This window comes from Hippocampus zosterae, chromosome 12 (assembly GCF_025434085.1).
Source record: "Hippocampus zosterae strain Florida chromosome 12, ASM2543408v3, whole genome shotgun sequence".
NCBI classification, from domain to species: Eukaryota; Metazoa; Chordata; class Actinopteri; order Syngnathiformes; family Syngnathidae; genus Hippocampus; species Hippocampus zosterae.
Window position 1 is genome coordinate 6,086,341 of NC_067462.1, and position 27,995 is coordinate 6,114,335.

The 27,995-nt window shown below is 43.8% G+C and overlaps 1 protein-coding gene across 3 annotated transcripts; it reads right to left on the reverse strand.

Annotated features, from left to right (window-relative positions):
* Window positions 1–27,984, reverse strand: edar (ectodysplasin A receptor). Of its 3 annotated transcripts, XM_052081673.1 has the most exons (12): window positions 27,734–27,983; window positions 16,603–16,668; window positions 14,647–14,766; window positions 11,427–11,608; window positions 10,488–10,573; window positions 8,887–8,964; window positions 8,676–8,801; window positions 8,514–8,585; window positions 5,015–5,087; window positions 3,568–3,871; window positions 3,385–3,448; window positions 1–2,851 (listed from the first exon to the last, which is right to left on the reverse strand). In XM_052081673.1, exons 2-12 carry the CDS (start codon window positions 16,651–16,653, stop codon window positions 2,445–2,447), a joined length of 1,563 nt encoding a protein of 520 aa, XP_051937633.1. In that variant the 5' UTR covers window positions 16,654–16,668; window positions 27,734–27,983; the 3' UTR covers window positions 1–2,444. The 3 variants fall into 3 exon arrangements, with proteins under 3 accessions (XP_051937633.1, XP_051937635.1, XP_051937634.1); XM_052081675.1 differs by lacking the exon at window positions 8,676–8,801 and having other exon boundaries at window positions 27,734–27,984; XM_052081674.1 differs by lacking the exon at window positions 27,734–27,983 and having other exon boundaries at window positions 16,603–16,993.
* Window positions 27,985–27,995: the final 11 nt, after the last annotated feature.

Here is a 27,995-nt window from a genome sequence, read left to right on the forward strand (position 1 = left end):
TTGTGCCATACATCTTTAATAAAGTATACATTATGTACAATAATAAGTTATATATACAATGACACTTTGATTCTGTGATGCAACTGAGTGTCTCTGGACATGTTCCACTGCTCCAAAGCTGCTGGTGCTGCTGAGGTATCCTATTCATGCTGTGTATCTTCAAGACTGCATATTGAATAAGTAAGACGTTGCTTGTCCAAAAAACAGCTGCGGGAACCGTTTCAGTTCAGCTCGATCCAACAATTAGGTCATTTATGAACATGAACAACTCGGCTCCATAAAAATAAGAAAAATGCTCAGCCTGTTTTGAATTAAACTGGGTTTCGCAAAAGATGGCGCAGCTTTAACAAGGCATCGCAGTTTCAAGTTTGAGGAGTTGAATTGATGGCTGTGGCAAAAGATATGATGTGCGTGGATTCATTCAGAGTCGCAGAGTCCAGTCCCTTGTGTGATGTTAAATATGAAAGTCTAAGCAAGTGCGGCGATTCTTAAAATTGTGCTTCCGTTTCGCTGATATGATTCCGATTCCGACATTCACATGAATCAAATCGAGCATTTTCACCTGCAGCGATTTGAGCATTCGATTCCGTCTCTGTTTGCTCAACAATAGGTGGGGCGGGCATTTTGTGATCAAAATGGTACCATTGGTGAAAAGGAGGCTCAAATTCTGTGTTGACAGGATTGACAGAACCACAAGACTTCGGTTTCTTTAAAAATAATAATAAGAAGGCCATCGTGTGTAATAAAAGGACAATCAAGAAAACAATCTCATCTTTGCTTTCTATCTGAGAGCTATCGATTTTATGGTTTTGCCCTCCGACCCACCAATGTTAAATAACAGTTCTTTACATTTTCATTTCAAGACAATCTCTTGTGGCTCCGGGGGGGTTAGTTAGTCATGCTTCCGTTGTGGCTCCATTTTTTTTATTTTTCATATTTTTTTTTATTAACCATTTTTCCGCTGGACTTTCACACAAGTAAAATGGCTTTGAATGCTTAATTGGGTGGTGGAAATCACAGGAAACGTCGAAGCCGCTGTATAAACCACAACACTTGAGATGATTCGTGGGGCCCTGGGGAGTTTGCACACCTAATAATTAAAACTGGCGGCAGCACTAAGGTAAGAAGTTGAAGTAAAAAAGGAAGGAAGGACATGTTATGAAGGAGTGGGGTGTTGGCGGTTGGGTTGGGGTCACAGGTGAGGTTGCTGGAGAGGAAGTCGTTTGTTGGTGTTTGGTACACGTGTTTGGGACTTTGAGGTTTGAAGGCACATTGCGTGAGGTGTGTGTAGATCTATGGCTACATGTGCAAATGTGCGTATGAGCTGGTGCAGGCTTTTTGGACGAAAAATAAAAAATAAAACACTACTCGAGCCTGAGTCATGCCCGTTTCTCCTACCAGTCTACTTGATAGAAACAAAAATTCTGCTTCAAATTCAGATTACATCTCCAAAAAACATGCAGTGTGATACATCCCCCACCCCTCCATTTTCCGATAGAACAACTTACAGTCATTTGGGAAGACGTTTGACAAAATGTCGGACGGTGTCATTTTTCCAGGACAGGATTTGTACAGGTTATTGACGTTGAACCTGAGAGAGGACCTCGTTCGCAATGGAAAATTATTTTACACTGAGGGAAACAACAAGTCTCTCCCTGAACAACGGATTGGTTCTGTGGGTGCGTCTCCGTACTTGACGGATGGAAAAAGCACAAAAGCTTGCTAGCAAAGACACCACATCTAGGTGGTTTGACTCCAATTCTGTGGACAATATCATTCATTCATTCATTTTCCGATCCGCTTATCCTCACGAGGGTAGCGGTGGGTGCTGGAGCCTATCTCGGCGAACTTCGGGCAGTAGGCGGGGGGCACCCTGAACCGGTTGCCAGCCAATCGCAGGGCACATAGAGACGAACAACCATTCGTGCTCACTCTCACACATAGGGGCAATTTGGAGTATTCAATCAGCTTGCCATGCATGCTTTTGGAATGTGGGAGGAAAACCGGAACACCCGGAGAAAGGCCGCAGCAAGAATTGAACACTGCACCTCTGCACTGTGAGGCGGACATGTTAACCAGTTGACCCACTCGGGACAATTAAGAGTGTTCAATCAGCCTGGCAGGCATGTTTTTGGAATGTGGGAGGAAACCGGAGTACCCGGAGAAAACCCACGCAGGTCCGGGGAGAACATGCATACTCCACACAGGGAGGCCGGAGCTGGAATTGAACCTGGTACCTCTGCACTGTGAGGTCAACGCGCTAACCACCGGACCACCGGGCCGCCCTGGCCAATATAAATCCAACTATATTTGATATGGAGCTTCTTGACATCACGGTATAGTCGCCAACGTTCTTCATGAGATGAGGAAGAAAAGTCTCTGTATGCGTCGCGCATCAAAGCAGATTTCATCCCAACTTCAGAGTTTTGTGCCGCTCAGGCGTCTTAGACGCTGGCGCAGCGTTGAGAGGAAGGTTGACACGGTGACGGGCACGCCAACTGGCTATGAAAACTGCTAATGCCCTGCCGGCCGCCGCCGCCGGCCGCCCGGCCCCCGCCGGCCACCATGTCGTTTCCTCCCAGAACGTCCGAGCACAGCGACTCGACGGCATCCAGCCTCTCGATCTGCACCAGGCGGGTGAGCAGGTCGGGGATGCTGTATCCCGCCGTGCTCACCCTCTCGAAGAGTTGCAAGCCGTCGCTCATGCCGCCGATCTCGTCGCGCTTGAGGCCGAAGCTCTCGGCCAAGTGCCTCCACGTCTTAACCACGGCGGCCTCGCTGCTGTAGGAAGAGCTCAGCATGCGACTGGCTTTCTCCAGGCAGTCGAAGGGAAGCTCTGTGGGGCTCAGGCCTGAGGAGACACGAGGAGACGCTATTCAAGTCAAGTCAAGTCAAGTCAACAGTATTTATAGTATAGTATAGTATAGTATTTTTATATTTATATTTTGTCACAGTTTGCGATCAAGTTTCCGGCCAATCACAGAGCACATGGAGACTACAACTACAATTTATGGGCGATTTCGAGTATTTAATGAACCTAGCATGACTCTCAATGAAAGCCAGACGACATAAAGAAATCAAATCGGAGCTGTGAGACAGACGTGCTCACCATTATCCCATTGCGTTTCCCCAAAAGTGAAACAACCGGGAAAAACTTTGAAATAATATTCGACCGAGACTATTTGTGTCGATATAAAAAGTCCAGCTGTGTTGTTCCGATCATTGTTACAAGACAACGGCAATTTCTAACGACTCAATGACATATTGATGACCGCTCGTGAAACGTTCAATGAATTTGTTCAGATTACTTTCACAAACCTGAATTAGTCATAAATTATAAGCATGACATACAAAAAAATATTCTGCTGTTGGAGAAGAACGTACCGTCTGTCACATTGCACACTTTAGCATACAGGTCCAGGATCTTTTTCCTGCGACTCTGTAACATCTGTGCGGTCGGAAAAAAAAAAAAAAAACCACACGATGTGATCCAGATGAACCGCAACTGCAGATCTGTTTATAATCAATGCATATAAGTACACATATTTCAACGATCCACATTCCTACCCCTGGGTTCTTATTGCTGTTGTTGATTGCGGTCACGTTGCTGATGTGGTTAGCGCCGGAGATGTGGTTGATGCTACCCGTGTGGCTGGGACTGGGGAGGTTGCCGTTGGGGCCGACGCTGACGTTGGCGGTCCCGTTACTGGCGGAATCGGTGTCCACGGCGCCCAGAGTGAGCAGGCAGAGGTCGGGCTTGTTGCCCACGTTGTTGAGTCCCAAATTGGGGGTCGGGTTGTTGTTTGCCTCCTCGTCGCTGTCGATGCTGCGGCTCAACAGCTGCTCGTTCTCGGACGAGGCGTCGTTTTCACTGCCGCACATTGGATTGGAATGTGATTTCGCTTTTTAAGTTGACAAATATCGCTCAAAAGTGATTGGGAAGGTTGACTGGCGTTGACTCGTAATCCCGAGTCTACCGGTTTAGTTGTCACAAAATCAAAACGACCGTTGAGTGAAAATAATTCTGTCTTTTGAATTTGGTGTACCACAAAGAAGATTGTTGTTCATAAACTTTTAATCATTTAACAAAATAGGTGAGCATAAAAAAGCTTGAAATTCAGGCAAAATAAAGCCGTTCCCTTTATTCTCAAGTGCTGTGGGCGTGTCCGATAATTGTGCTGAAACCACGCCCAGTGGTATCCATAAAACTTGGGCAAAAAAAAATGGATACCGATTTGACAAGAGCCATCCTGTTGATCAGGCCGAATTATCATCATACGGTGGTTTGAAGAAAAGTCTGAAAATAAATAGCAACCAAAAAACCTACGCCAACGCCCCAACCCCCTCCCTGCCCCCCTCCGTCCAGACTGTTCACCTTTTGGTGTTTACGAGGTGTCGTGTACCTCACACCCGCAAAAGACTCGCCAACCGCCAGCATCAACAAAATTACTGCCGCTCAGACTTGTTCCGTGGCGGCTACATTAGAAACACATGTTGAATCAAACTATGGCACCCCGTTTTTTTCGTCGGGTTGTGACACACATGCACGCAGGAGGCTATTTATTGCGAATAAATGGAATATTTACAAATTAAAGGTGGCTTGGTATGTGGCTTGATTTCAACGGTGCGACAGCGCGAAAGGCAAAATGTTTCATTGACGCTGAAATTCGGTAGAAGGCACCGTAACCGTAAGACAGCTGGAATAGGCTCTACAGTGAAACTCCTCTACAAAGAAACCTACATGTGCGAAAATACCCCCTAGTGTAAAAAAATAAAATCTTCATGCATGAAAGCCATTCCTTCTTTTCCGCTTCCCCCTATAACAAAAACCCCCCCTGTTGTAAAGGAGTTTCACTGTAGCACGCCCGCTCGCAACCCTCGTGAGGATAAGTGGATTTGAAAATGGATGGATGATAGATGGCATAATGACAAAATGGACACTGAATTCATGGCGAGGCAAAGTACATTACAAAACCGTAAGAAAGGAAAAATCCGGATCACGGCCGTGTCTTACCTTTTCACCGTCATCTGAGGCGAGGCCTGAAGTTTGTCGAACTCGTCTTTCTCCGAGAAGATCACCACCTTATCTGAAAGACGAGGAGAAGACAATAGTTGCTGTGAAAACTTCAGCTCAACTGGAAGCGCAAACTCAGTTGCCAACAGTGAAGAGATAACAGCTCTGCATGTTTTCACCGTGAACGTCAGCTTTACAGATGCTTTGCTGCGGTAAAGGACGTGACTGCGAAATGGTGGTATCAGTCATAGGAAAGGTACACGTTACACCAGGGGTGTCAAACTTATTTTTGTCGCGGGCCATGTTACCGGTTCCCTTGGAGGGCCGTTCTGACTGCGAAACCATCTAAGGTTTTGTAAACAAAAACTTCTTGGGCCACGTTAAATGATGTGGCGGGCCAGATCTGGCCCCCGGGCCTTGATTTTGACACCTGTATGTTACGCAAACACTTTTTGTTGTTGCTGTTCTAGCGGGGTGGGGAGGGGGAGTAATGTGCTTTGTAAATCTTTACGGAAAACGAGTCGCCAATGGATGAGATCCATACTTCCAGCGGAAGTTGCTTCTTCTTCATTTTCATCTTTGGTAGTCATGGCAACTTGGTTTTAGTTCCCACAACGATTGACAAGGCGCATTAATCGGTTCGCATTACACTGTTGTGAACAACATGATGGGTGATTCTAGTGAAGGTAAACCATTTTCAGATAAAAAGATAAACTCGACGCTTTGTTGTCAGAGGCAGAGCTCACTACCCTCCCAGTCGCAGCTCCGTATTTATTCTTCATTTTGCGTTTTAAAAGTTCCATTTAGTAAGAGTATGGAGTAATTAGAAGGTTGGGAACCGTGTGTGTGGGGACTTAATAGAGGGAGTAAATCCCCGGCCCAAAGACTAAAATCCAAAAAGTCAACCTCGGCTTTGCGGAAATTCGCCTCTCGTTGGGAGTCGTGGAATGTACCAACCGCATAAAACAACAACAACAACAAAAAAAGTGAGGGATAGCTCCATTTGAGGAAATCAACAGTCTCAGCTAATTCCCGTATTTTTAATTTTCTTTCATGCGTGGTTAAAATCTGATCCATGAGCATATTTATTCACACGACATGACGCTCACTTTAGGGCCCTGCAGCCACGGGATGTTAAAATGAAAAACAAACAAACAAAAAAAACAAGGCAATTACAGTGATCATTATGTGAATAGCAATTGTGGCTGCAAGCGTTGCAGTTGGAGGGTTTGCGGGTTCGCAGCGGTTGCTGGGGTTTGCGTTTTTGTTGGGGGTCTAATTAAAGCGAGCATTGGCGTGGGGGTTCGAGTTGAGGAGGGGGTGGCTAAAGATTGGATCTGTTACGCTCGACACAGTAAAAAGTGCGTGTGAGGGCGCGAGTATATGCATTTGTGTGCATGTGTGTGTGAAAGCACGCATGGACTTTCATCTCGTAGCCTTATTAACGCAGTCTATATATACGTGACAGCTCGAGCTCGGAGCGATGGCGTCTCGCCCATGTATACACAATATTACCCTCTCTTTAAGTGCCAACATGTTTTGTTGTGAATCACAGCCAGCCAAATTGCCATGATTTTTGGTGATTATATTATTAAGTCTTGAAATTGCCATCCTTTTAGTCATTATATGATTAAATCTATTTTTATTCCCCCCACCACCCGCCGTGGAACCACAGTCTGCATGTTTGCGTCTCTTGAGAACATGAGGAAGAGTGAGGCGGCACATGAAGGAGAACAGAGCATCATTGTCAGCGGAAATTGCGCCTAAAGGGATGCATGACTTTATCTGGGCAGGTTCCACATTCCACCGGGATGTACTCACCACGCCCCTCCCCCTCCCACCTTCCCCCACCCGCACACCCGCATACGTACACTGAGGCAGACTTGCACATGCACGGTGCCAGTTCACCGCTGACGTAACCAATATTGTGCCACGAAATGTAACGTTCTTAATGCACACATGCTGGACTGGCTCAAATTGAGATGTTAAAATGTGTTTTACGAGGGATGAAGCAACCTCCAGGGTGCAACGCGATCCGTTTAAATTTTTGGCGTTGTTAAAATAAGCCATATTTTTTTACTAAAAAAATAAAATAAAAATATAAAAGACTTCCATAAATAAATGTGTGGGCCACCCGGGAGTCCAGTGGTTAGCGCGTCGGCTTCTCAGTGCAGAGGTACCGGGTTCGATTCCAGCTTCAGCCTTCCTGTGTGGAGTTTGCATGTTCTCCCCGGGCCTGCGTGGGTTTTCTCCGGGTGCTCCGGTTTCCTCCCACATTCCAAAAACATGCATGGCAGGCTGATTGGACGCTCTAAATTGTCCCTAGGTGTGAGTGTGAGTGCGAATGGTTGTTCGTTTCTGTGTGCCCTGCAATTGGCTGGCAACCGATTCAGGGTGTCCCCCGCCTACTGCCCGAAGACAACTGGGATAGGCTCCAGCACCCCCCGCGGCCCTCGTGAGGATCAAGCGGCTCGGAAGATGAATGAATGAATGAATAAATAAATGTAAGTTACAGCTGTTGGAATAGAAACCTAAAGCATCAAATGTGACTGGTTTTGAAACTCTGAAGCTTCATATTGTTTTTGAAGCTTTTTTTCCCCTCCCAATGAAAGTGGGTTTGAATTTTGAAGGGACTATAATGATGCTACTGCCCAAGGATAATGGGTCCATCCTTCCATTTTCCGATCCGCTTTATCCTCGCAAAGGTTGCGAGGGGTGCTGGAGCCTATCCCAGCCGTCTTCGGGCAGTAGGTGGGGGACACCCTGAACCGGATGCCAGCCAATCGCAGGGATACAAATCAATGGACGGCCATTCGCTCTCACACTCACACCTCGGAACAATTTGGAGTATTCAATCAGCCTGCCATGCATGTTTATGGAACGTGGGAGGAAACCGGAGCACCCGGAGAAAACACACGCAGGCCCGGGGAGAACATGCAAACTCCACACAGGGGAGGCCGGAGTTTGGAATCGAACTCGGTACCTCCGCATTGTGAGGTCGACGCGCTAACCGCTGGACCACCGGACCACCCTGTTCAAGAATAATCAATTCATAATTTGTGGTTTTAAACATGAGCTGACATCTGCATGTTCCATACTTCATTTGCTGTGAAATATAATTCGGTTGTGGGTTATAAAAACACAAGCTAGAATAAATAATCATTACCTACGTCAGATTGCGCAGGCTTTCTTGTTTTTGTTTTTTTTGTTTTTTTGCAGAACGGTGCGAATCTCACTTACCGTTGTGAAAGCAAAAACGGAAATTCAAATTATAGTCTGGCTGACTGCAATCAGGATGCTGCTCGCACTGTCATTACACAAACGTATGATTTTCACCTTAGTTGGATTCAAATGAAACTAACTGCATCTGTTGCGGATTTTATAAGCGATTCCGTTTTCATGGGTTGTGGGTGAAGTTTACGGAAACCTAACCTCTTATTTGGTTTATATTGCCAATTTGTAATCCCTAAAAATAACGGCGAAATGAATCAAATCTTACCAGGGCCGTCTTTCTTGTCCTCTTGTTTGTTAGTCTGAGCTTCGACCGATTTCACTTGTCCATGGCAGCACGCTGCAAACGGATAGTAAGCGTGTCATTTAGCACGTAGGCGACGTGGGTGATACCCCGCATGCCCGTTGCCCGGGTTTTTGTTGCACTCACCCTGGCCGCTCGGTTTAGCCTTCAGAATGTAAAACATAATGATCAGGACAATGGCGATGGCCATGACGAAAATGGTTGACATGGCGATAATGAGAGCCGTCGCTAGGTGACCTTGACCTGTTGGATCTGACACAGAATGTGGTTCGTTCGTGCTTTTTATTTTTAATTTTTTCTATGCATGTATTCTGTCACTTGCGTGTTTTTTGTGTACCTTTCTGAAGATGAGGGAACACGGTGGTGCTACCTGGATCAAACTGAGGTTTTTGGACTGGCCCGCTGGTCTGCATACCTGTGAAATAAAGACACACAAACATATTCCTTAGGTCCTCATTGTGTGATTGCTAGAAATTCTCCTCGATTCAATCCCCCCCCCCCCCCCCCCCAACCATCTGCCCTCATTTCTCAACGGAACGAGAATAAAAATCCAATCGGCAGATTTCAAGCACATTTGACCGAAAGTGTTGAAGGCAAGCTTCTGGAACCTCTTAGTTCTGATAGAAGGAATGTTTTGCCTTGGGATTTCGGTGTCTGCCACGAGTTATTCCTTTCTCTTATTTTTCAAAGTCAACTGATTAGTAGCTCATTGGTTAGCTAATATTTCATCACGCTTTTTCCAAGCAATGCGAAGGCCTCTTTTGACATGTCACCACAATTACTCTGATCTTACACACAGGCAGGCAACACACACACACACACACACACACGTTTATGTGTCCGTGGCTCCAAATATCTTCCAGCATGTGTTTACACTCCCTGGATAAGATTATAAATTTGAACTCTTTTTAAAGTCTTCTGGTTTTGTCTCTTATGGGCCAGCAGCGACGCCTCAGTTCCATACTACCACTGCTGCTGCTGTTGTGTGTTGTTGCTTTTATTAAAACGTTATTTTATTTTTTTACGATATGCACCAAGGAGTGGCACCCAAATTTCGTTGTATGCAATACAATGACAATAAAGGCGATTCTGATTCTGATTCTATTGCTAACGGAACACACGCACAAAAAACACACACACACACAGTAAGGATTATCTGTTATCCGAGATGGCCGCTTACACGGCTTTCCACTCTTTTCCCGGTGCCCACGGCAACCTGGTTTCAGGCTGTCATAGACAAACTGAGATGATTGTGAGTCATGAGAGAAAGGCAATCGGCATACGTCGCAGGCCGTGATTGCCATGGATGCCCGGCGAGATATTTTAAATACTGTATATAAAAAGTAAATAAATACATAAATAATAATAATTATTGTCACTGTGCAGGTGAGGAGTCTAATCGACTCCAGTAAAAGGGAGAGAGGCGAAATCATGTTTCATTTACCTTATATGTGCGTGTGTGTGTTGTGTGAAGTGAGAGAGAGAGAAAATGTATTCTTGACAGAAAATTGTTACACAAAAGAAAAAACAAAACAAAACAAGTTTGTGGCCCTGACTGAGTTGAATGGGACACAGCCATAATCCATCATCTACGATTGACATGACACAAAAATGTCGACCGAAGGTCCAACACAAGTGCTAACACGCTAATAATCTTTTCTTAAACTCCCTGACGTTTTAATTGCGCCTACGCACACAGACATGGCGCTAACTCGCAAAATACAAAGCGAGTACGTGCCTGTTTTAGGTGTGTGTGTGTGTGTGTGTGTGGGGTGGGAATAATCAATTCTTTGATGCACTTCCAGGACATGGTGTGAAAATCTACAGCAGTGTTTCAACATTTTTTGACTTAGTGACTTTTGTATGCGGCGTCAAGGAAATGGAGGAGAACTACGGAGAAGAAGGAGAGAGAGAGAGAGAGATTTTTTTGGTGATTACATTCTTTGGTGTTGGGCGGCGCGTTCTGGCAGGAGTGACAAACCATCCCGTAAAGGTTTCGGGGTCTGTTCTCCAGCATGTAATACCTGCATGAAAAGCAAAAAAAAATAAGATCATCACTGTCACGGAGACAATAGTCAAAACGGATAATCGGCTTTGAAAGATGATCTCTTCAGAAGAAGGTGCACTGTGGAATTTTTTGGGGGAGACAAAAGTGGAGTACAGTCTGCCACACCGTGCAGGAAAAACAAAGATCTGACAGATGATGAAATTTAGCCCGTAGGCACGAGAATATGGCTCGCTACAGGTCTGAGTTGAGACTGAAGATAAGGAGACGACAAGGAGTCTGTGAATGCCTGATATTATTCAACCATTCATCTTTGGTTTCGTTATATCTCTGAATGAGATTGTTCTGTCATGCTACCTACAACCATTCAGATTAAAAAAGAAAAAAAAATCCCATTTGTTCAGTTTGGACCACATCGTGGGAGTTCTCGTCATAAATCATAAAAACAGAGCCAGACGGAGCTCGTTGCTATTTCAGCCCTACGGTGGTCTTTCCAACGATAGAATTTGACAAAAGCTGTTCATGAACTGCTGCACAATGGGGGAAACAACAATATAATGGGCTTATTTTCTGGTTTTCAACTCCGGATGGCCAAAATTATAGGAAATATTTCAAAGATGGAAGTTGGTGTAATAACACGGTCCAGGGTGACATGAGGAGAGAGAACGACTTAAATGGTCGAGCGAGAACAATGCAGATAATTCAAATTTTCAAGAAGCATTTCTTAAATCTTGTTTTTGTCTTTCCGTTGCGTTCGCGTGCTCATTTTATTTAGTTTTTCTTTTTTTACTTTGGCCCTGCAACAACAACAACAAAAAAAGCCGCGCTCACGTTATCTTGTTGTGTTTGTGCACCAGTGTGCGCGGCTTTACCCTGGTAAGCAAGGGCCGCACTCTGCATCGCTGTCCGGCGTTCCCACCGTGCGCACGGTGGCTTTATAGAGGGCGTCGCAGTCTTTGTGTCGTCTGCAGATCTCATATTTGCCTTTGGAGTACTTCCCATGTGGACACGGCACGCAGGAAAAGTCTTCATCCTTCACCCCGTAGCCACAGGGCTGCAATACATCGGGGACACACAAACACAAAGTTATGTCACTGCTGACATACAGGTACATTGATGAACATATTTCACTGCGTTACGCATACTCGTAATTTTTATTTTTTGGGGGGAGGAGGGGGGGGGGGGTTAATTGTCTTTTAATACAGTGGTTCTTAACCTGGGTTCGATCGAACCCCAGGGGTTCGGTGGGTCGGTCTCAGGGGTTCGACGGAGCCTCTGCCATGGAGGGTAAGACACACGCGACTCAACATGTTAATTAGTTATGCAGATGATCACATGACATTGCTTGTCCAATCAGTGTGGTGGGAAATTTCATTCGCTTAGTAGCCAACGTGTGACTGTCGTGATAGTACATCGTTAAAAAAAAAAAGTATACTTATCGCTTATCTCTCTCTCTCTGTTATTTAATGTTTTCAGTTTTTAATAAATGCGTTATTTTAATATCTCGAATTTGTAAAAGCAATATATATTTATTTTTCACCCATGAAGGGTTCCGTGAATGGGCATATTAACTGGTTGGGGGTTTTTTGGGCACTGTGAGAGTGGCTGCCTTTACAGCAGCTCCCATATTTTGTCCTTTTACTTCTTTCCTTTCATAACTTTGCTGCTGTGAATTTCTCCATTGTGAGACGAATAAAGGTTTTCTTATCTTACCTTATACCTCTAAAAAGGTTAAGAACCACTGGGTTAATATATGAAAAGTGCCCTTGTGTTAAGTTGGTGCGCTTGGAAGTCGAGGTACAATTGTACCATTTCTTTTATCTGTCATGTCTCAAACGTGCAGCAACAAGAAGGGAGGAAACTCGTGAAGCTCCCTCAATGGATTTGACCCTCATGGCTCATTCATAAAAGAGCAACGGGGCCCTCGACGGGGTCTTGTCACTTTGATTTACGATGCGCTTCGGATCTCTCTTCTTGCATCCCACTCAATTTTCTCTTCAACGCCAGTTTGTGTCCGTGTCATATCATCTCATTAGGAAGAGTCATTTTCTGTTTTATTTATTTTTTGTCTCAGTCTTCCATTATTACTCTTATATTGGGTATACCGAACCGGGATTATGGTGGTATACCCAATTTGATGTCTTGTGATGTGTGCATGCGTGCGTGCGCGCTTGCAGACGCTCTCTGAAGTCAGTGTGACGATGCGTCCCGTGGTTAGGCCATTATTGAACACAACACTCGACAGCCGACGCTTGAATGAGCGGCGCGGCGGGGGATCAAACGGGCGGGACGAAAAGTGCAGCGGCCTCGCTTGACTGATTGCTTCTTCCTAATCCCGCTGTCTTCGGCTCGAAACTGACTCCATTAATCTTGCCAATGATCGGGATCAGCGCGGGGGTGCTCGTTGAGGCGGCAAGGAATGAGTACAGTGAGAACAGCGCGTTTATTGGATCAAGGCGCTAAACGGGGGAAGGAAGTTGATAGTGGTGCAATTAATTTGGCTTCAAAAGGAAGGATGTTGTTGTCTGCTCACGGTCTTTAATCTTCAGAGAGCCGACTGGGCGAGTTCATACCGGTCTTTGAAAACGTCAGGTTGTCGTACGGTCACTCATACTAATGAGACGCTGGCGGACACGACGACGTACTGGCCTTGTTGTGGTTGGGGTTGAATTGGAGCTGGTTTTGATGAGAGTCTGGGTAGTCTGGTCACATATCCATCATCCATATTTTTATTGTAATAACCTCATTGTAATTATTTAGAGATTTACAGAAACAAACCCTGGTGGTCGAAACTAAAGGTTGCAGGTAGGATTTGGATTACAGTAGTCTCAAATACAGCAAAAAGTAAATGGCTTAGACTTAGTCTGTTTAAAAACAATAAAATACTTTACAATATCGCTTTATTGCGATGTGAATCTTTTGATCTGCCTCAATGCTCAATAATGTAATGAATTTAAAACGAAAATAGGGCTTTTCTCAGCAATTTTTAGATGAGATTAAAATATAGATTAATTAGATCAATTAATGACCGATCATAATTAATTAATCTCACCTTTTTTTCATCTTTTGACAGCACTATAAATAGCCATCAAATAGTTTTTCAACTGAAATTTTGTTTTTTTTTCATTGGTGTAACCATTCTAAGGAAACACCATGAGCACAGTTCGACAAAAAACAACCCAAACCAGAATAATTTAATCTCTGAAGCCGCTCTGACTGTATGTTGCTGGGGTGTCAAACTCATTTTTGTCGCGGGTCACATTGTAGTTAGCGTTTCCCTTGGAGGGTCGTGATGAATTGTGACTTTTGTGAAACCCTATCAATATTTAACCACCTCCACATATTACATACACAGCGAACCACAAATAGATGGATAACTTGTTTTGACATCATCAAGAAGAATATATTGTTCAAACATTGGAATTATTACATCATATATGACAATTTGAGTCAGACTTCAGCAAGCATCGTGGAAGCTGATACGCTTGAATTGCTTTCGCGGGCCACATAATATGAGGCGGGCCAGATCTGGCCCCCGGGCCTTGACATTGACACCAGTGGTATCTTGGATGTATTTACATTACGCAAGAGCAACCAATATTGTGACTGAAGTTTTGATTCAGTTTGTCAGTGCTCTTAAGATTTTAGTAATTGTGGTACAATCCGTTTGGAGTGTTTGCATCTCAAGAAGGCCCCACCTGGGAGGCGCGCAACAAAGCGTTTTCTTTTCTTTAGCCTTTGTCGAGTGACAGACTTGACTACCAGGCGTCACTAATCTTGACACATACCTTCACATCAACCTCAGTGAAAGCAATTAACCGGAGAGGAACTGTTCATTTTGAATTAAGGCACTTTTCACTGAGCACGATGCTGCAAACGTGTTCAGCCGGACGGACACATTGGGTGGTCCAAGTGTAGCAATACACACATTTGTTCCAAGACATTGTCATTTGGGTGATGACATGAATGTTTTGCAGGATTTGAATGGGACCAAAAATAAAAAATGTGCGTATCGAATTGAAAGACCCTTTTAACTATGAACTAAGCCAGATGGCATGTGACACATGAGTTGACACACTAGCTGTATCTCACCGTGTGTGGCTCCTGTCCTGGCTGGCACTGAGGGCATGCCTGGCAGCTGTTACTGGTCTGGTTTAGGAACTCATACTCTCCACAGCTGGAACACTCCGCACTGGCGAGCATACAACACACCTACAGCGACACAAAGGCATTATTACTGAAGGACGTTTGGGTAGCAGGGCTAGGATGGAAGTTGTTGAGTGTATGACAGACACGTACTGTACAAATGCAAACATTGTTATGGCTGAAAGAACCTTGACTTCAAATTGCACAATGGGGCAAATTGCAATGGTATTTAAAGCTTTCAAAGACAACACGAATGCCCGCACGAACCAGGGAGGTCCAAATCAAGAGATCCTGTAGATCAAATATTCTGCATGTATAAATGCTAGCGCGATTAATTTAACAAATTATTTATTTTGCAGTGTTGCGGAATTGCAATGCATCATACTGAGTCAATAATGAGCAATTGTCTTACCAACACACAAATCCACACGTTATGGCACGAGATATGATACAGTACTCGCGGTCGTAGGTGAGCCCAGTAAAGCCCAAAACTTGTGAAAATAAAAACTACAACAACTTTCGGTGACCTTCATCCAGCTTTATCCCCTTACAAGATGTGAAGCACATGCAAATGATTTGTATTTAACTTGGCGTCACACAGACTCTTTTGCTAATCCAACCCATTTGTTGGCCTTCCTTTGTATCCAAAATGATTTCATTTGGTTACAACAGAAGTATGAAAAGGCAAACTATGATATTTTGTGAAATGTAACTGTGGTTTTGCTCCAAAAAAAAGCAAATGTGAATAATTGTGAATGGATTGATTGAGGGTTGTTTTTTGTTTTTTTTTCATGGCTCTTCGCACACTTCTAAGAGTTTTGGGGAAGGAACACATTTGACCAATGAAACCGGACATGTTTTTATTATTCAGTAATAAAGAATACAGGACAGCATATTGGAGTCTGCCTTTGTTTCTGTTGCGGCTTGCGTGTTGATGTGCTCAATCGGTATAGAGCTGGGGTCGGCAACCCAAAATGTTACAAGAGCCACATTGGACCCCCCCAAAAAAACAACCCCCAAATGTGTCTGGAGCCGCAAAAAATGAAAAACCTTATCTAAGTCTGATAATGAAGGCAACACATGCTGTATGTATCGATATGAGCCTACTCTCAAAATGAGTTGGCTGCAAATACACAATGAGCCTTTATGATTCAACATTTTTTTCCCTGCAGCGCATCTGGAGAGCAGGGGTGCCCAACATTTTTTGACCAAAGATCTTTTCGATCAACCAACCTTCCGCGATCCACACATTACCGCACACGCATGCTATTATGAGCAACAGCCGTTAAGATTAACGAGGCATGGGACACACTTTTGCAGCGTGTTAACTATCGTAGCTCACGAGTACTGTTTACAGTACATGAAACGCTGTCTTTTTTTAACAAGAGCCACCTGATTGACATCCCGCCCGGCTAAACATTAAGAATATTTGTCATGGTTGTCCTCTTACAGAAACCATATTCAAACAAAAAATATATACTTAGCTCGCCCATCTTTTTCCAATTTCAAACATTTTCGAAAAAGCTCCAGGGAGCCACTAGGGCGGCGCTAAAGAGTCGTATGGGGTTGCAGACGACAGTTTAGTGTGTGGCGAAGAGTCGCCAAACAACTATATTATTATTATTTTTTTAATTGGTTCACTTCGGTCGCGTTTAGCTACATGGCTTGGTGTGCAGGGGGCTTTATCATCCATCGTATCTATAAAATATGTGCCCCCGTTTTCACAAGTGCTTCCGAATTCAACCCGTACTCTCTCTGATGCATGCTCCGACTAGATTCAGCTTTGTTTCAAAGAAACAGAAAGATGCGAGGGAGTGCAGCAAAGACAAGCCAGGCCGTCTACATGGAAAACAATGAGTAGACATACAAGATAGGAGGCAAAAAAAAATGCAGAGAACTTACTAAAATTGAGGACACAAAGATGGATTTTGGCGTTCCTCTCCTCTGTGGCATTTTTGCGCTCACTTCCTGGAAGACATTGGACAAAAAAAAAGCTCCCTCAGATATCGTAAATATAGAAATGCAAACATTCAGACTTCCTTCTCCCTTTGCAGCAACGTGGGTGAGTGTGAGCAGTACTGCTAGCTGTGATGCGTAGTGTGTGGCCCAGATGAGTTCACTGAAGCACAACTATCACTCATTGCCAATAAACATGTAATGATAGTAGCAAAACAGCTCGTAGCAATCCTCCGGCTCATATCTGCAGGCACGCGTCACTGTTGGCTAACCTCTGCTCCAAATGTTTTTTTTTTCTCTCTTTTCTTTTCTTTTCTTTTTTTCAAACATGGTGGCCACAAACAATAACTGGCCTGGATTCATTACATTGCAAAACGAAAAGAAAAGGAAACTGTGGGTAGGTTTTAATCAGAGTAATTCTTCTGCTCGTTTACATGTAGTGTCAATTATATAATTTCAACCAAATATTATCATTTGTCCCCTTTTGAACTGGAGAAAAGCAACACGGCTTTTATGTAAGAACTTTGATAAGTGATAATCACATGAAGTAAAAAATTCACATCACAAAAAGTCACATCATGACAACATCACATGCAAAGTCTGTATAAAGTATCAAAGCATTGTTGGGTTTTCGCCTCTTGCATAAAAGGAGAAATACTCGGCTTCCCACCTTAAGACTCGTGCAAGAGCTGTCCTGTTCTAGCCTAATAATAATAATAATAATAATAATACATTTTACTCGCACGAGAGGCAAAAGAGAACCAGAACAGTGATTGATTCAAGGCCCTGAGAATACAATGACCACGGTGAATGACAATATTGTTCTCACAGCAATGTATAAAAGTCATAAAAAGATCAAAAAGTGATCCCACGTCTTTGTGCGCTTATCTTGGATCAGTTGAGGGCCGTTTTTTATTTCTCTTCTGTGGTTTGGTGGAGCTATTTGCAAACGTAAAAGCCAACGTGCATTGGAAATCATGTTGATCAAAATGTTGATTTCCATCCATTCATCTATTTTGCGATCCGCTTATCCTCACAAGTATCTCGGGGGGTGCTGGAGCCTACCCCAGCCATCATCGGGCAGTAGGCAGGGGACACCCTGAACCGGTTACCAGCCAATCGCAGGGCACACAGAGGCGAACAACCATCCGCGCTCACAGTCACATCTCGGGACAATTTAGAGCGTCCGATCAGCCTGCCATGCATGTTTTTGGAATGCGGGAGGAAACCGGAGTACCCGGAGAAAACCCACGCAGCCCGGGGAGAACATGCAAACTCCACACAAGAAGGTGGAGCTGGAATTGAACTCAGTACCTCTGCACTGTGGGGTTGTCACCGACCCGAAAAGTTGATTTCACGGGTTGTAAATAAATCACATTCTGTTTTGACTTTCCACAATTTTCAAAGCTTCCTGTGTATTTTTCATCATTTTCCAAACATGCTTTCCCCTGACGAGCTGACAGTCACTTCCCTCCTTTGTTGCAAAATTATAATCAGGAACATAAAGCCAAAGACTGTAAAAAGTGGAGCGGGAACTGTATCCTACAAACAAGCACAAGCATTGCTGTGATTCTGGCTATGAAACTCATTTCTGCGCTCTTATAACCGAAAACAACATGAAGACTTATTTTGTCATTTGAAATATCTTAATTCCTTCGGATTACGCACGGCCATCACATCCACTCAGTGTTTGAGATGCAAGGAGAAGGCGCACGTCGACAAAGGCCTACTTGTCAAGGTCAAAACTAACAAAAGTTTGAATGGCGGAGCCCGCCTGACAAGCCACATGTCGCACATATGCGCGGTAGCCAGCAAAGTGGCGCCTTCATGACAGCAAGAGTCAGTGGACTGCATTATTGGAGCGCTGTTTCTTCTGTAACAATGCTCTCGACGCTTAATGATAATGCTTCAAATTTAGCCGGTCACACTCGCGCAACACGAGCGAAGGATCCCGCTGTGGAAGAGGAAAGCTTTTTGTCTCTTGGTTTGATACATGAAACAATTGGATATGGGGGGCAATGTTTTGCTCTGCCACTGTAAAAGTATTTACAGTATTCAATCAAGCTTTCAAGGTTGGGGGGCTGACATATTCTTCCACACGAACATAATTCACAGCAATGTTTTTTGGGAGAATCTCTTCAATCAGCTGAAATAGGACATTTTGACTGAAATGCAGCAAACAAGGGCGGCCCGGTAGTCCAGTGGTTAGCACGCCGGCTTCACAGTGCAGAGGTACCGGGTTCGATTCCAGCTCCGGCCTCCCTGTGTGGAGTTTGCATGTTCTCCCCGGGCCTGCGTGGGTTTTCTCCGGGTGCTCCGGTTTCCTCCCACATTCCAAAAACATGCGTGGCAGGCTGATTGAACACTCTAAATTGTCCCTAGGTGTGAGTGTAAGCGTGGATGGTTGTTCGTCTCTGTGTGCCCTGTGATTGGCTGGCAACCGATTCAGGGTGTCCCCCGCCTACTGCCCGGAGACAGCTGGGATAGGCTCCAGCACCCCCCGCGACCCTAGTGAGGATCAAGCGGTTCGGAAGATGAATGAATGAATGAATGCAGCAAACAATGCCGCGCAAGTTTTGAACAATGACTGAATCGATTTCATTGTTTGTTTTGCCCACTTGGAACGGAATGACAGCAGACCGACTCCTGTTCATGAATTTGTTTCCTTTATTTAGCCTCGTCGCTTAGTTAGACATTTGTCAATCTTCTGCGTTGTTTTCTAAAATGAGGGCTAAAAAAGGTGACAGGAAACAGAAACTTTGGCATAATATTAGCTTAAAGGCTAGATAGCGGTTAGCAAGATGGGAGTCAGCTAACATTCTGATATTCAAAGAACACTAGATTAATGAAATGTATACCGCTGACCCTGAGCATTGGCGGGGGATAGAAAAAGTGACAGGAAAGAGAAACTTTGCGTGCAGTGGCGGTTGTTTATGATACCCAACACCTGGCATCATAAACAAATGTTCCCACCACACGATTCAAACATCTCTCACTGTCGGAGATAGACAAACGGAAATAAAACTGAGACTGTTTCACCTAATGACTCGCAAGAGTCGACAGCTTGTCTTATTTGAGCAAAACCAAAAGTGACATGGCGTAAAATTAGCCTCAATGCTAAATAGCGGTTAGCAAGATGAGAGTCAGCTAACGTTCTGATATTCAAAGAACCCCAGATTTCTGAAATGTATACCGTCGACCCCGAGCGTTGGCGGGGGATAGCGACTGGGCCAGCCCACAAATAGCAGAAATCGGAGTGTCATTGACACATCCAGTGAAAAATTCTTCGGAAAATAGTGACCGAATATTGAATGATTTCCATGAATGATTGGGGAGGAGGGAAATATGTTTCTCTTTACAAATTCTTTTATATTCTGTTTTTATTTTTCTCAAAACGCTTAGTTTTCACTCAACACACAGTCACATTCATTTGGAAATATCTGATGATCAATTTTGTCCATCTTGTTCACAAGAACCCAAACCAACGACGCAAAGGGAAAAAAAACAAACGAGAGTCTACCTGAAGACTGTCGACTTTGTCCGTGGTGTTCCCGTCTTGCGGCTTTCGTCTCCAGTTACACTGTCAACTACATCAGCTGAACTCAAAATGCACCTCATGTTGCCTGGCGGCGTCAAATACATTTTTTTTGCGTGATTACAAAAAAAAAAAAGAAAAGAAAATGGAGTATGTGTCGCTATTCAGCATCTTTCTGTGTGGTTGCAATCCTCAGATATCACTCTTTTTTGGTGAAAAACATTCTAAACCTCAATGATGGCTAATCCTCCTTAGCCACTGGGTTTGTTCTTGTGTAGGCACTGACTACACACATGCACGCACCCACACACCCACACACACACATGCAGACAATATATATCACATCAGTTGGTCTTTGAGGACAGTCCTTGTGGTCAGGCCACAACCGGTTTGCGTGTGCATGCGTGAGCGTGTGCGAGTCTTGGTGTGTGTGTGTGTGTGTGTGTGTGTGTGTGTGTGTGCGCGCGCGCAAGTTGCTGATGAGATAAAAGGCCGGATAGCAGGAAACGAAGAACTGTCAAATGTATATGAAGCCCCTCAGGGCAAATCATTACGGAGTTAACAGACACCCATCCACGCGCACACACACATGCGCACACGCACATTTTTCAGTCAGAGAGTGTTTGAAGGCTCTTTGTCTTTTGACAAGCCTTACTACTTCTTTCAACCCTCACTTCATCCCCTGCAAACCTTCTCTCTGTGTGTCGAGGCAGGTCCGGGATGAAAGTCAAGCCCCGAGGTTATTCATCTTCTAACAACCGCATAATCTTCTCTAAATAACTCCTCTGTTTTTTTGGTGCGCCATTAGCAGGTCGTCTTGGCGGAATCTCGTGGTCGCCGCCAGATTGAAGCGTCACGAAAGGTGATGCTAAATATGTCCGTTTTACGCACGAGGTTAGGTTGGCAAAAGCAAAGTATTTCGGGGAAGGGTCCGAACGATATTGTGATCGGCATGGTTGCTTGTTTGGTTCGCCACTCTGCGAAAGGATCGCACATGTGAAAACTTGCTCGTGTTAAACGTGGCACATATTGGACAGTCGGTCATCTGGATTTCGTCTCTCTGAGATGATGGCCACAAGACCATGAAACCAAATCAAGAGCAGAAATACCCCCCGTTATCTCGCCAGGCCAAAAATTGTGGTTTCAAAGGTCTGTTTTTGTTATTGTGGCTATTTATTGGATGAAAAATAGCTCTGCCTTGCTGAGTTAAGGGATTGGATTTATTGAAACGTGTCTTAAAACAAAAACAAGATTTAGGTTTAAGGCTCTTTAGGCTATTTGGGTATCGGCATGCAAGTTATGCAAGGAAGGAAACCATCTACACATGGACGGCTCGAGAAAGAGAACAAAGGGGCAATTTAATAAAAAAAAAGATTCCGATCATCGTTATTTTTGATCCACTGATTTCCTGTGACAACTCAATAAACAGCACATGGAAAATGAATTTGGTCCACCCGTCTCCCATTGAAATTGTTTTCTTTTGTCATTTTTTTTGCAGCTCTCATTTCTTTCCATCGTGCAGCCACAAACGACGCAGCCTTACGTGACTTGTGTTCTTTAAATGCTCATCACAGCGAGTCTTGGTTGTGATTATCATCAATTTAGGTAAGATGGAAAACCCGCAGGTCACTTCGTCCTTCAAAAGTTCCGCTCCCAACATCAATCAATTCTCCATATCCACCACCGAGTTCTGCAACAGACAATTAAGTGCATTTCTGAGGCCATGACTCAACCCATCAAGTTTCATTATGTTTTATATGTTTTGTTTTTGTTTTTTTTGCAACGAAATCACGAGCACATGCTGTAAATCAAGCCCTCCATCCTGACAGAAGAATAAAACGTTATTGCAACTTCTTATTTGATTCGATGTCCTTCTATTGTCAATCATTTCCAGACTTCATTTTTTTTTCTTCTTCTTCAAAACACAAATCATCCAACTTTTCCTCGTCACTGTGCCCTCACATCTGTGCAGCATGTGCCCGAATTAACGTCAGTCAATCTTGTGCTCAGGTTTAACAGCGGAGAATAAATCAACCGGATAGATCCACTGTACATTTAGAGAGCTGAGATGCGAGACAGCACAATATAGCATCCAATTGTATTCCACTCGGTTTCCGTACTTTTCGTAACAATTTTACTTGAATGAACTTTCGTTCATACTTAACTGGTGAATGACAATCAAATAAAAAACAAAAATAAAAATCAGGAAGTCAGTTGAATAACATTCTGTAAACACAATTACCCGTGCTATGAAGCATCTGGCCTTCAGCAACACGGGATGCGATTATTATTATTTGGCCGTTTCCCATCAAAGTGATGGAAAGTGAGGGACGCTCCTTGCTAATCGCAGAAGAGGAATGAGCTGCTGGCATTTTGTCTGGAGGACAGTGAAGCAGCTAAGAGAGAGTTAACTAGAGGGACGGCGGTCCACCTGTCACTCAAACGCCGATTGCTTTTACTTTTGCAATCGGATTTTCTGCACTGCAGTGGTACCTCTACTTACAAATTAATTGGTTCTGGAAAAATGTTCTTAACTCGGAAATTTTGTAAGTAAAGACGCATTTTCCATGTAAATTCCCTAATTCATTCCACTCTTTAGTTCATGTTCTCTCTCAGAAGTGGGTATTGCGTGAAGTTTTGTCAAGAACGGATCCAAGGAAGTTGGTAAGTAGAGGTACCACTGTATAAGGCGCGGCGGATTATAAGGTGCACCTTCAACGAATGGCCTTAGGGCGCACCGCATTATAAGGCGCATAGAATAGAAGCTACAATAGCGGCTGCGCTATGCATCCACTAGATGGTGCTACGCTAAAGAGAATACAATACGGCTTCATTTATACAGAGCCTTCACAACGGCTGCAGCAACGAGAACTGCTCACAAACACGGGCATGAAACATATAATGTGCTTGTATTCATTTCTTTCGCCGGCATTCTGGTTTGGTGACAAACAAATTGCAGTTGTAAGTACTTTCTTTCACTTTTCTCCACGGACAATGAACAGAGCAGCCATCAAAGCTGTCAGGAGCTAACTGAAGGCAAAGATGAACGCAACTCATTAGCGCCATCATGGCATCAGCCGGACGTGAAAATAAACACACGCGTTAAGTGATTTGCAGCTTTGCGAGCAGAAGCAAAAGTCAAACAACAGCTGGACCTCATTTCCTTGGAAAATATCACTTTACCCAGATGCCACTGAAAAATCATGTTTCGGAGTTAACATGCTGCCCAATTTGGGATAGCTCAAAGGTTCGAGGTCAGTTTAAGCACAGTAGAACGTCAATTCCGGATGCTGATTGATTTCTGATTTGTTTGCTAAAGCATTTTTTTTCCTTCGGGCAATTTTCTTGATGCTCTCATTAAGCACAGCTCATATTGGGGAAAATAAAAATAAAAATGAGGCACTTGGTCTTTAATTACGATGATACAACAAAAAAAAAATCTATTCACAGATGTGTTTTTGACATACTGAACTGGGACACACATGTGGAAGATTGTACTTGTCAGAATCATTTTAATGCAGCATATTTTTTACTTCTACTTGAGTTGTTACGACGGAATGTTGCTTTTACTCCGTCATTTAAAATTTAAACAGAAAAAGAGCTAAGTCATGCGCGGTATCTGGCTCTGCCTAAAAATGTCCACCTTTCAGCCTTCAAGAACGCCACTTGGAACTTGGGCTGTTTCACAAATGTTAACAAAAAAAGTTAATTTCAGGGCATTTCTGGTGACGGAATTTAACGTATGTTATTTTATAAGGAGTCCGCTTTTTATTGTTTTAGTCTCTGTGATATTGTTGGGCAATAATCTGAATTTTCACATTCCCATTTGATATTTTCTTCTGTTTGATGCGTGGGCCCTGATGAAAGCAATGACAAAGTAAAAGCTGCTCAGCTAATTGTTCGGAGGACTTCCATTTACATTTACTCGAGTCTTATTACTGTATTCTCAAGTCAAGGAACCGGTACAATTTTGTAGAGATGAGTCATTCAGTTACTCATCTCTGAGTAACTGACCCAATCTGATCTCTGTGATGTGTGTTATATTTGCGTATGCATTTCCTCGTCTGTCTCTTCATCTTTTTGATTGGCTTAATTACAGACTAAGTGCCAGCTTCCCACTCAGGAGCGGCGTAAAAACAAACTTACATGAAAAGAAGGCAGGCAGGCACACACACTCACACACACACGCACGCAGAGTCAAAAGTCTGTTCTCTTTGATGGTTTGCCTGCTGGTGATGTCTTTCATCGACTCTTCTTCCCGATACCTTGTTTGCTTCTCGTTAGATAGACCGGCCCACAATGTCTCCTTCTTGTCTGTGTTTATTTTGTCAGAGCTAAGTTAAGTGGAAAGCTTAATCTGCAGCCTGAACGGTATTTATATTCCTTATTGGATCGTCCTGCAACGAAAACATTTTTGCCCTCCGTCTAGGGAATAAATAAATAAATCAAATCAGAACATCATTTAAGAATGCATGAGGCACACTTCCTTGCAGATCTGACCTCAGAAGCGAGTGGGTGGATTTATTGTGAGGCGCTGACAAGAATTACTGACTTCAGTCATGAATGACCATCGAGTCAAGAGTAAACACGTTTCTTGAACAAATATGAGCACTGTGGGAGGGTTGCCCGTGGTTAAGTCAATCTGATAGATGATGGATGACATGATGGATGCGAAGTCACGAGGGGGTCAGAGAATTCCTCCAAACTCAAGCCACCGACGAGCTATTCCAACATCCTTTTTTTTTTCAAGCTGACAAAAAGATTTGTGCCAACAGTTTGCCTACTCCTTCTCATCTAATGCTGCTTGTTCTCCTGAGACAAAGGGAGTCCATTTTTTTTTAAATGCCATCACCGAACTTACAAGACAACATAGGAATCAGATGAGTAAAGCAACATGGCTCTCGCCGGTGACTTCACACTCGCCAATTGCCCTCAATAAATCACGCGACGCTTGAGGCTCCGCAGCTGCGGTTAGCCCACTCGAAGCGCGCTCGCCTTGCATCAATAAACTGGTGACTCAGGATCTTTTGCATAATGTCACTGTTTGTCGTCCCCCCACCCCCGCCGCCTCCCTCCCTCCTCATACGGCAACTGTCTGCTTTTTATTTATTTGCGTGATGGCATGAAAAGTGGACAGTGTGAACAAACGCAGCAGTGTTGCCGCATCATTTGATTCAGATAGTCCTTTTTTTTTCAATTGACAAGAACATGAATAGCAAACGCACTCGCAAATGAATCCCAAGAGAAATAACCCCCCTGATGAAGTGGCGTGATGTCACCTTCATGTAAGTTGAGGGATTTGTTGTTTTTAGTGGATAGCTCTACTTTACGAACGGCAAAAGGAGAGATGGAATGCAGTTTCATTGAAAGGGAAAAAAAACTGTCGGCACCACCGCAGCACGTTCGAGAACACAACTTCTTCTTGCGGCTACGAAAAAGACTTCCTGTTTTCTTCAGCCAATCAGACGCTCTCAAAATAAACATGTTACACATCGAGGTAACTTTAACATCAAAGACAATACTGTAATGTTCAAACATAAAATGATAATAATTGATAATTTAACAAAAGCTTACATGAATTATTCAATGACGGTGGAACTTTGAACAGGTCAGTCACAAACGCTGGCTTTCCTTTTTCATCCTTAGAATACTTTTCTCATCTAAGAGTTAAAAAAAAAAAAAAAACATCTTGATGATGTTAATTTTGTATTGTAGCCATGTTGTATTGAGCAAGCTGGTGGTATCGTGGAAGAAAGACAAAATGAATATGGCATGCGTGAATAGATGATTCGACTAACGGCAGACTATTTAAATAAACAAAAAACAGTGCTGCTTCTGCATCACAGTCAGGGTTCGAAGCTGTTTCATATTTTCATTTTCTGTTTGTGCTTGTGAAGGGTTCCTTGATTCCAAATTGCCCGTAGATGTGTGTGCAATGAAAAAAAAACGTGTTGAATTTGGTTGATCAAGCAGTTCCACAAAATAAAATCAGTGAGATCAGGATACATTTTTTGAAGTAATTTAAAATGTGTAATTTAAAAATTTGAAGTAATTTTTGTGGAAATAATAATTTCCACAAAAAAAATATCTGGATGCAGATGATTTTATTCTGTGCAACCACTTGACAAAATAAAACGGAGTAAATTGAACAATATATTTTGCAATAGCTGCCCTGCAACTGACTGAACGGATGAATGAGAACCATCTTCTATATTCTGCCTATCAATGGAGCGTATGGGACGAGTTGCAGTGCCCGTTGTTGCGCTGGCATTGAAAAAGCAAACAGTTGTCTTGAATTAAAAACAAATGAGCGGATTTCAAGTTACTTCCGCGTATAATGCTGATGAATGCACTTCATTGAATTCGGTTTCGAGAGGGTGATGAATGAACAAATGGGCCTCTGGAGCTCGACAATTTTCACTGTGGTTAGGCGTGCGTTTTGGAGGAGAATCAGCTCTGACAGTTCAACATAAATCACCTCCCGACTTTAACAGGGAAACACACGGATCCACTAAACGGTGTTAAGATATGGATTTAGTGTAAAGTAACAAGGTGGTGAATGGCCAAACGGGGCGTGTATTCGATGCTGTTTTTTTTTTGTCCGATGCCAGTACCCCTTTAATCCTCAAAAGTCTTTCTACATTTACAGCTTTTGAAGATGACATCTCCGTCCTCCTGTGGCTTCCTCTTTTAGCCTTTCTACCTGTGAACATGAAAGACTTGATGGCAACAGAGGCCGCTTGCGGGGCTTGCGAGTAAGGGGAAGGGCAATGGCGAAATGTGTGTTTGTGTGTGTGGATGAGACAGATAGATTTCCACCTTCGGCAGCTGCAGTTCAAAGTCAGCCAGCAGACATCAGAAGCTCGGCAGGACCCGGCTTGTCCCCACCGGGGCCGAGCTGCCTGTCTGCGGGCAGGGCTTTCCCTGAGGGCCCCCGGGACAGTCAGGCGGCACCATGAAAACAATTATGCAGAAAGGCGGAAGGTGTGCCCGCTCACAACCGCACACATAACCCCAAAAGTACTTTGGCGTCCATGAGCGCTCTCCCGTGGGATGGTGTTACTAATTAAGCGCTATTGAAATAAGTTGGTAGCGAGGCAACTCAGGACAACATAAAGGCGGTCTTGTTAGCAGAGCATAACGGATGATCAAGGCTATGATGAAGCCAACTAAAATGTTTGTAACTTGGGGCTAAAAGCTTTGCACCAACATGCAGCTTGGATGCATGACAACACCGTGCATGCAAATAAAGCAACCTCTCTGCAATGTTATGCACTTGGCAGCCAAACTTTACATCTGCATTACATGTGTTTGACTAGCCAGCACCGTCCAGTCAAATACACACCATGTGACTTTATTGAAGGAAGGTTTCACAAATCAGAACTAAACAGACAAACGTGACAGGGATTAATTTGCAATCCCACAATCCTTGTCATCCTCAAACGGAAAATGTAAACTAAGCAACAATAAAGCCTGCTTAGGAATTTCCCAAAGTCTTGCAGAAATATGTACCGGCATTCCACCGCTGCTCAGAGGTCTTACCTGCAGTCTTCTCCAGAGGTAAGTGTGGGTGGTGGGGGCCACAACGATCTGCTCTCTCTCCAAAGATGTTGGACTGCTGGTTCAGCTGTCAGTCCTGGTCCACCTTGTGCAGGATCAACCTGTGATTAGCATCACTATTGGACTTCTTGACGATGAAAGTCTCACTCCAAGAAGCTGAACGTGAGTCTCTGCGTCCACTTTTTAGTGTGCATGTTGAGCGTGTCTGTCGGCTCCTCCTTAATGAGGGTGGGGGGGGGGGGGG